We start from the raw sequence: 9,554 nt of genomic DNA on the forward strand, positions 1-9,554 counted from the left end.
TTATATAATACTGAGGGCTTTGTCCCTCTGTGACAATATATCATAACTTAAAGATATCATTCCTAATCATGCGATGGTGACTAAAAAGACTGATCTTATCTTAAAGAGAGATAATTATAAAGATTTATCTGCCATAGTGTTGCTTAAAGTAAAGCTGGAAACAATCTGGAAGATTATTTAAATATATAACAAACTACTATAAACCATAATAAAGAGTAGTAAAAAATGTGATGGTATGAAAAATGTTCATGATATAGTGTAAAAGAAAACAGTAGGTCAGAAATTAGTATTTATGGTATGTCAGTCATGTGGGAAAATGTACATATATGTAATATTCACTTTTAAAATTGCTGGAATGATACATACCAAAATAAAAGTTGTCCTCAATGGTAGGAATCTGTGCTTGTATGTACTCGTATTTCCTAAAGCTTGTAAAGTGAAAATTATTATTTTCTCTCTACTTCTATTTTGGTATTTGAGGAGTTTGGATGTGTTGTCCCCTCCAAAACTCATGTAGAAATTTGATCCCCAATGTGGCAGTGTTGGAAACTGATTGAGTCATGGGGTGGATCCCTCATGAATGGATTAATGCTGTCCCTGGGGGAGGGGGGATTAATGAGTGAGTTCTCGATTGATTAGTTCTCGTGAGAGCTCGTTGCTTAAAAAGACCCTGGCACCTCTTCTCTCTCTCTCTCTCTCTCTTCCTCTCTTGCCATGTGATCTGCTTGTACCCACCGGCTGCTGCCACTTTCCACCATGAGTAGAAGCAGACTGAGGCCCATGCCAGATGCAGCTGTCCCAGAATCATAAGCCAAATAAACCTCTCTTCTTTATAAATCACCCAGTCTCAGGTATTTCTGTTATAGCAACACAGGTGGACTAAAACAGAAAATTGGTACTGAGGAGTGGGGTGTTGCTAAACAGATTCCTGAAAATGTGGATGTATCTTTGGAGCTGGGTAATGGGCAAAGGTTGGAAGAGGTTGGAGAACTTAAAAGAAGAGAAAAAGATGAGGGAAAGTTTGGAATGTCTTAGAGACTTATGTGGTGGTGAGCAGAATGCTGATAGAAATGTGGACAGTAAAGGCCATGTGGATGATGAGGTCTCAGATAGGAATGAGGAACTTACTGGGAATTGGACAAAAGATCACCCTTGCTACACCATAGCAGGGAAACTGGCTTGCACTTTGTTGAAGTTGGAACTTAAGAGTTGTGAACCAGAGCATTTGGTCAAAGAAATTTCTAAGCAGCAAAGCATTAAGGAAGCTGCATGGTTACTTTTAAGAGCCTACTCTGAGTTGGCAGCAAAACCATGATGTAAAGCCAGAATTTAAAAGGGAATCAGAGCATAAAGATTTGGAAAATTTGCAGCGTGACCATGTGGTAAAGAAGCAGAGAGCCAGTAAAAAATGCAAGGGCAAAGCAGATAAACTGGTTGCTAAAGACATTACCTTGGCACTGAGGCAGCCAGATGCTAATAGAGCAGAAAATGAGAAGAGAGCCCTCAGGCATTTCAGAAGTCTCGAACGGGGCCCCACCCATCACAGACCCTGAAGCCTAGAAGATGAGTTATCCTGGAGGAGAGACCTGGGGCACAGCTGCCCTCAGGATCCTGCTCCCTGCATCCCAGCTACTCCAAGTGTGGTTCATGCAGCAGCCCTGGAGAGTAGAGGCCCGAAATCTTGGTGGCATCCATGTTGTGTTAAGTCTGCAGGCTGGTGGGACACGAGAACAGTGGAGGTGTGGCAGCCTCCACCTAGCTTCTAGGGGCTGTATGGAAAAGCCTGGGGGCCCAGGCAGAGACTTGCTGCAGGGGTGGAGCCACTGCAGAGACCATCTACTAGAGCAATGCTGAGCAGGCAAGTGGGGTCAGAGCCCCCACAGAGAGCTGCCACCAGGGAAATGTCTAGTATAGCCAATGCAGCAGGGCTGCCACCAGGACCCCGGAACTTTGGGGCCACTGGTAACATGCAACACAGGCCTGGAAAAGCCACAGGCACCAGTGTGGCCCACTGGGCTGTGCCTGGCAGAGCTGTGGGAACAAGGCTGCCTGATGCTTTGGGGGCCCAAATGCCCCATTGTGCCCAGGACACAGGACTTGAAATCCAAAAAGATTATTTTGGAGCTTTAAAATTTAATGTCTGTCCTGCTGGGTTTTGGACTTGTTTGGGGCCTCTTTCTCCTTTCTTCTGGCCTATTCCTCCCTTTTGGAATGGGAATGTGTACCCAATGTCTGCTCCACCATTGTTTCACAGCTGGAAGGACTTTTGCTTTTGGCCTCAGAGGAGACTTTGGACTTTGAACTTTTAAGTTGGTGCTGCAACAAGCTAAGACTTTTGGGACTGTTGGGATAGAATTTTGGGATTGTATTTTGTATGTGAGAGTGACATGAGTTTGGGGGGCCAGGGGTGGAATGATGGAGTTTGGATGTGTTGTCCCTTCCAAACTCATGTGGAAATTTGATCTCCAATGTGGCAGTGTTGGAAACTGATTCAGTCATGGGGGCGGATCCCTCATGAATTGATTAAGGCTCTCCCTGGGGGAGGGGGGATTAATGAGTGAGTTCTCACTTGATTAGTTCCCTCAAGAGCACGTTGCTTAAAAAGACCCTGGCACCTCCTCTCTCTCTCTCTCTCTCTCTCTCTCTTTTGCTTCCTGTCACCATGTGATCTGCTTGTACCCGCTGGCTGCCTGCCACTTTCCGCCATGAGTAGAAGCAGCCTGAGGCCCGTGCCAGATGCAGCTGTCCCAGAATCATAAGCCAGATAAGCCTCTCTTCTTTATAAATTACCCAGTCTCAGGTAATTCTGTCATAGCAACACAAAATGGACTAAAACAATATTATTTTAAATGTCATACCATTAGTAATTGCATGTCATCCAAGAAAAGGGAGAAGAGGAGAAAGAGGAAGTCAGGACAGAACTTATTACTGATGAAACTAATTTGGTTTCTCCTTCAGCTCCCAAAGAGAAGACTACCCCTCATGAAAGTAATCACAGTTTTCCTAAGCTGCTTTGTACTTCACTGCTGATATTTCTCCTGCTATTGGCAATCTCATTCTTTACTGCTTTTATCAGTAAGTATTCCAACTGAATCAGTAAGCAGTGTCTGCCTTACACAAAGAGAAGGTATCCATTAGAAACTGACATTTAACAATGGGTTTATCCAGAAGTCTGAAAAATAAATTTTCTCTGGGGGATGCCATTTGTGGGACTCCATTGTCAATTTTGCTCTTTATTTGGATTATTCTCCTATAAAAATAATAGAATTTATTTTCTTTAAGAAGTTGAAGAGTATGAGAGTGTGTGAGTGTATGTGTTTTTGTTGGAAAGTAAAATCTGTGGGGCATTATCTCTATACTAGACATTGTGAACGTGAGGACAAATCTACATTTCCTTAATAGCATTTATAAGGCCTGTCTAATGTGAGTGCACAGGCACTTATATTTTGAGATGAGCAGGTGGAAAAGAAGGAGATGGGAAAAAATATTCCGGGAAGAGTTCTCCATTGAATTTCATTCTAATTTTTTCAGTCGTGCTCAGGACTGTGTGAGATATAAAAGCCAATTTAGCAAACAGGTGTATTCTACATATCTTTGGCTTTCAGAATTCATCAAATTTTTACAAGGCATAAAAAAGTACATATTTGAGTAGATATTTTATTCATTCATTTGGCTGTTCAATAAGTAGTAATGGCCATCTGCTGTATGTCAGGCACTGTCCCAGAGAGTCCAGACAGAGCCACAGCCCCTGCCTGGTCTCAGGAAATTTAGAGAATAGTCAAATAACCCACTGGTTACAACATTATATGATAGATCTTATGCAGGTAAAAAGTAGGCACAGGAGACTGAAGTAGGCTCTTGGAGGAGGTGACATCTAGAGCTGTGTATACTGACAATGACAGAGATATGAGAAAGCATGGAAAAATTGGGAAATATAAGTATGCATGACTGGCACAGGTACTAACTAAAGAGCTAAGAAATGGAGTTGTAGGTGGTAGAAATAAATAGGACTCAGGTTATGAAGAGTGTTGTGTTTGGACTTTCTCCCCTAAAGTTTATTTTATCAATTATTTTTTGCTGCTTAGTGGATTAAATAAACCAATTATTTATTTAGCTCATGATTCTGTGGTTTGGCCATTTAGACTGGTCTCAGTTGGGAGTTTCCTCTGGTCCTGAGCAAACTTACACATGTGTAGTCAGGCACCAGTCACAGGTAGCTCAACTTTTGAGGAACAGGATGTCAGCTGGAAGGACAGGAGCAATTTGGCCACATTTCTCTCAACGTTCATTGTCTAGCCTGAGCTCATTCACATAGCAACTTTCAGACCGAGAGCAGAAGTAAGCAAAGCCTCTTGAAGTCTTAACTTGGAACCAGCACAGAGCTGTTTCTGCACATTCTATTGGCCAAAGGAAGTTTTAAAGGCAGCCCAGATTCAAGGGGTGGGGAAAAAGACCCCATTTCTTGATTGGAGAAGCTCCAAAGTCACATTGCAGATGAATGTGCATACAGGGAGGCCTGAAAATTATGGCCATTTTTGCAATATGTCACAGTCATGGAGAGCCACTGAAGAGTATAAAACAGGAATCATAATAAACTTGACTGACAGAAATATGTTTTTACAGAGGTGTGGAAAATGGATATATGAGGACAAAACTGGAGGCAAAGAGAGAAGTTAGAAGACTAATTCATTAATACAGTTGAGAAATAGTGACAGCCTGATTAAGTCTAGTGTTAGTGAAAAAAGAAGTGGAGGGAGCTTTGAGTGATAAAGGAAGCAGGATAAAGAGGTAGAGGCTTGATGAAGATTTACATCTGGGGAGTAAGGGACCCAAAGAAGTAAAGTGTGACTCCAATATTCTGAGTTGGTTGACTGAGAAATCATGAAGTTATTTAAAGAGGTAGACAATAGAGGATGGGTCGTAGGTTTGGTTTAGAAGATGATGATTTAAGTTTTGGGCATGTTGAGTTCCTGTATGATTGTGGGAACTTTCGGTTGACTGAGAAATCATGAAGTTATTTAAAGAGGTAGACAATAGAGGATGGGTCGTAGGTTGGGTTTAGAAGATGATGATTTAAGTTTTGGGCATGTTGAGTTCCTGTATGATTGTGGGAACTTTAAATGCATATAGGTCTAATGGGAGACATTTGTCTGGATTTCAGAAGAGAGCTCTGGAAGTCATTTACATATAAATAGCAGGTGACACCATGAGATATATATCATTCGGGGGGAAGATTTAGTATGAGAAGGAGGAATAAGGATGGAACTCTGGGGAATGTTACATTTTAAAAGAGGTGGATGGAGGAAGAGGAGCATATAAAAGAATATAAGAAGCAGCAGCAAGAAAGATGAGGCAAAACCAGGGAAGAGCAGTGTCCCAAGAGTTGAGAGGAAAGAAACTGGGGTCAAATGTTGTAAGAGGTAGACAGGAGGATGACTAATAAGGGGTCCTGGGATGTTACTGATGATCTATTCAAGGATGGTTTTAGTGAGGTAGTGGAAGCAAAAGCCCAAATGTAGTGGGACAAGGAGCAAATGGGAAGTGAGGAGGAAAGAAAGAAAAGACGGTGTCTACAGGGAAAGGTAGGTTAGTTTTAAACTGGGAGAGACATGAGCGTGTCAGTGTGCCGAGGAGTAAGAGCCAGTTGAAACGGAGCGAGCAAAGGAAAGAAGAGGAAGGGAATATTGTCCTCTTGATCAATGTTGGGTTTTGTTTTTAAATTCTCCATTCATCAAAGTAACACAGAACTCCTCAGAATGAACTAATTTCAACGCCCCCAAAAGACCCAGCCTGTGTGCATCCTGAAGTGCAAGTATTTATCTACCGTCTACTCTGTCTTCCCAAGGTTTAGCCTCTACGTGCATCTTACATTAAGTATTGAAGGGAAATATGGATAAGTCCCTTCAGACTCATTATGATGGAACTGTCATGTCCTCTTTCAACTACTGATCTTTCAGCTATTCCTCGGCATATCTATGGTTTCAAAATCAGTAGTATTAAGATTACATTGACTGTGGGGTGATGGGAAATCTTTTTCATTCAGGATGAATCTACTCAAATAATTGGACATTTGTAGATTTTGTTTCTATACAGAATGCAAGAAAATAACATAAAGAGCAAAGTCATAATGCTATCAGGAAAATGAACGGTCTTTATTCTCTTTTCCAGTATTCTTTCAAAAATATTATCAGCTTCTTGAAGAAAAAAAGACTATAAAAGAACTGGTTCACACAGAATTGGAGTGTAAAAAAGAAAATTTGACCACAGAAGGTAAAAATTAATGTGTCTAGAATTCAGTTGTTGATTACACTATGTAAGGATCCCAAATCAATATTTACAGTAAGATTTCCAGGTACATCATACTAAGAACTTAAGTCTCATGATCACTTTAAGCTACAAGTGTACAGATATATAGGACATAAAATTCTTATATGTATATCCTTAATTTCTCTATGAAAGGAAATAGAGGCTCACTTGTGAAAAAGACTGCATTGCTTTTAGATTTCTTCAGCCTTTGCTTCTTTCTGGACTTTTTGTTTTATTGGCAGCTGGCCAGTGTGGGGGATCCGAACCCTTGACCTTGGTGTTATCAGCATCATGTTCTAACCGAGTGAACTAACCAGCCCTATTTTCTATTGAACCCTGGACATTTTTGTATTATGTTTTCGGAGTCTGGATCTTATTTCAACATTACGTTTTAGCTGGTTTTCCTGATACCACTCCAGTAGGCAAAAGAGGACCTGCATCATTACTGCTTGCTGGAGGTAGACTTGGCCTCCTTGACATAGGATGGGCGGGGGCTTCTTGTTACAACTGAGCGGGGATGTGAGTTCTAGCTTCCATTTTAATAACACACACACTTTTAAAAGTGATTTTCTTATACTACGCTTTTATGCTCCTCTCCCCAATATAGAGAAAGTCTGGAGCTGTTGCCCCAAAAACTGGAAGCCATTTAGTTCCAACTGCTACTTTATTTCTACTGAATCAAGATCTTGGAACGAGAGTGAGCAGAGCTGCTCTGCAATGGAGGCTCACCTGCTGGTGATCAACTCCAAGGAAAAGCAGGTGCTTCCTCATAGACAACGGAGTTGCGAGCCCTGTCTGATTTTGTACATCTCTCTCGGCTAAGGAGATTTTTATTGTTTTGGGATATTGGCGCTATGGTAGAAGGCTTTCATTAAAGTAGGTAAACTGTCCCCTATGCCTTTACATTCCACATCTTCTTCCTGCTTCAATAAAACTAACCCTCCCCAAAAGAAATTATGGCATTAAAAATATAACATGTGGAGGTTAAGTGGAAAGATGAAAATATTTTGGCCTGAAATATGAGTTTGTCACTTCAACATGCAAATGTTTTATAAATTATTAACTACTTAATAGAGAAGGAGTATTAAGTTGAATGGAAAATCAAGTTAAATCATGAAGAAGCACAATCAATAATCAGGAATGAAATTAAAGAATCTCTGAAGAAAAATGATTAAATCTGCAAAAATTCTTGTACCCAACTTTGAAGAATGCCATGTCTTTGTAACGAGGAAGAGAAGGGAGTCTGAGATGAGAATTCATTATGGTCGTGGGTAGAAATTGCTCCATGTGTGTTGCCAGTGTCCTGCTCCCAGGGCAGGGAGGACCTGCCCTCCAGGCTGGGGCCACCTTGTGGCTGGTCCTCAGTCTTCCCCCTTTCTTGTCACTTACCTAAGATTCAAACTGAGTCCTCTAAAGACTGCAACTCTCTTTTCGTCCCTCAGGATTTCATCACCAGTCAGCTGCAAAAAAAATATGCTTATTATTTGGGGCTGTCAGACCCACAGGGAAATAGCCAATGGCAATGGGTTGATCAGACGCCATACAACAAAAATGTCACGTGAGTACAGAATTAAGTGAGAAAATTGTGAGTGCTCCATCACGTGGGGCTTTTAGGGTGTTTCAGCTGTCAGTACAAAGCTAAAATACTTCCTCTTCTTTTAACTCTTGGGCCCTGGGTTAAATAATTTTAGTTATTATCTCATTTGATCATCACAAGAACCCCATGGTACACACACTGGTTTGCCACTGGAGATGAAAAAAATCGAGTTTGGAGATAGTTCAGTTAAAGTCACCCAACTGTGGCAACACTAGTCTTCAGATACGGGTGGATTTGACACCAAACTCTGTGCTATTAAGCAGTACGTTTATATCTCTAAATAGAACAAAAATTCGTGTCAATTAACATCATAACCAATTATTAATATTTAATATCTTTCATAAAGCGGAAACGCTAAATTCTGAAAGTCGTGATGTAAGTTCTTTAGTACGTTACCAACACCGATCCTCAGCGCTACTGTGTGAAATACATAGTGGCTCTGCTCGAGTCCCCATTTTTTAAATAGGAAGACTGAGAATCAGGGAAGTGAAACTCCTTGTCCAAGATAACAGTATAAGTAGAAGATCCAGAGATTTTAACTACTTCTTCAGACTCCAAAAACAGTGCATTAAAAAAGGAACAAACCGTTGATACATTGACCGGGGTGAATCTTTTTATTATTTAAGGAAGCCCTACAGGTTGACAGTCCTATCTGCTGGGAGGATATTTAATGCAATAAGGTGAGAGAGTGCTGAGCGATGTGAGCACAGTTCCTCAGGGAAATACATGGCAGAGATGCAGGTGGAGGAGAAACCGCATGAGAAGCGGGCAGAGTTGATCTGGGCACATCTGACCCTGATTTCCACGAAGTTTAACCCCATCCCCCCACTCCTTACTGTCTCTGACCTTATTCAAAGCGCTGTTTGAAGGAATACTCTAATCCTTTTTCTTCCTTTCAGATTCTGGCATTCAGGTGAGCCCAGTAATGGTGACGAGCATTGTGTTATGATAAATGCTCGTTCACAAAGATGGGGCTGGAATGATGTCCGTTGTGATGGTAAACAAATGTCGATTTGTGAGATGATGAAGATCTACTTATGAATTGAATTATTCTCTGTGGACATGTGGTTGGATTGGCATCCATCATTAAAAAGACAGCTAATGAGCTCTCTTTATTTATGTGTAAGGGGGTGCCCATAGAAGCATTAGCAGGCTGTTACCTATTCTACTTATGATAGAAAGGTCCACACACTATTTATTTATTCATTAATAAAGTGAGCATTTATTGAGTGCTTTTCATGTGCCAGAGATGATACTGGAGACCCCTTTTGTGCACACATGGAGGGAGCATGACCCTCCTCTCCTAAGTTCTGTCTGATTGCTCAGGGGTTGTTTCCCAGTATAATTATATGATGTGTTTCCTCCACCTGTCGGGTTTTCATCTCTTCCCCAGCTTTACTGATGCATAATCGATAGATAAAACTGTATATATTTAATGCGGACAATATGATAATTTGATATATGAGGGTACTTCAAAAAATTTGTGTAAAAAATTGAATTAAAAGTAATACAAATCCTTCCATGAACTTTTTAAAGACCCCTTATACATATATATTGTGAAATGATACCACCATCAAGTTAGTTAACACATTCGTCACCTCAGTTACCCTTCTTGTGAGAACGTTTAAGATGTACTCCCAGGAAATTTCTA

At 40.9% G+C, this 9,554-nt stretch overlaps 1 protein-coding gene across 2 annotated transcripts in view; it reads left to right on the forward strand.

The window, feature by feature from the left end:
* Positions 1 to 9,149, forward strand: part of CLEC4A (C-type lectin domain family 4, member A) — a 10,494-nt gene extending 1,345 nt beyond the window's left edge. Inside the window, exons 2-6 of one of the 2 annotated variants that reach the window (XM_008593228.1) lie at positions 2,959 to 3,075; positions 6,169 to 6,270; positions 6,914 to 7,065; positions 7,749 to 7,864; positions 8,803 to 9,149. In XM_008593228.1, the coding sequence (XP_008591450.1) occupies positions 2,959 to 3,075; positions 6,169 to 6,270; positions 6,914 to 7,065; positions 7,749 to 7,864; positions 8,803 to 8,944 (629 nt within the window). In that variant the 3' untranslated portion in view covers positions 8,945 to 9,149. The remainder of the gene's footprint in view (positions 1 to 2,958; positions 3,076 to 6,168; positions 6,271 to 6,913; positions 7,066 to 7,748; positions 7,865 to 8,802) is intronic. The other variant, XM_008593229.1, reaches the window with a different exon arrangement.
* The last annotated feature ends 405 nt before the right edge of the window (positions 9,150 to 9,554 follow it).

This window comes from Galeopterus variegatus, unplaced genomic scaffold (assembly GCF_000696425.1).
Source record: "Galeopterus variegatus unplaced genomic scaffold, G_variegatus-3.0.2 Scaffold8910, whole genome shotgun sequence".
Taxonomy (NCBI): Eukaryota; Metazoa; Chordata; class Mammalia; order Dermoptera; family Cynocephalidae; genus Galeopterus; species Galeopterus variegatus.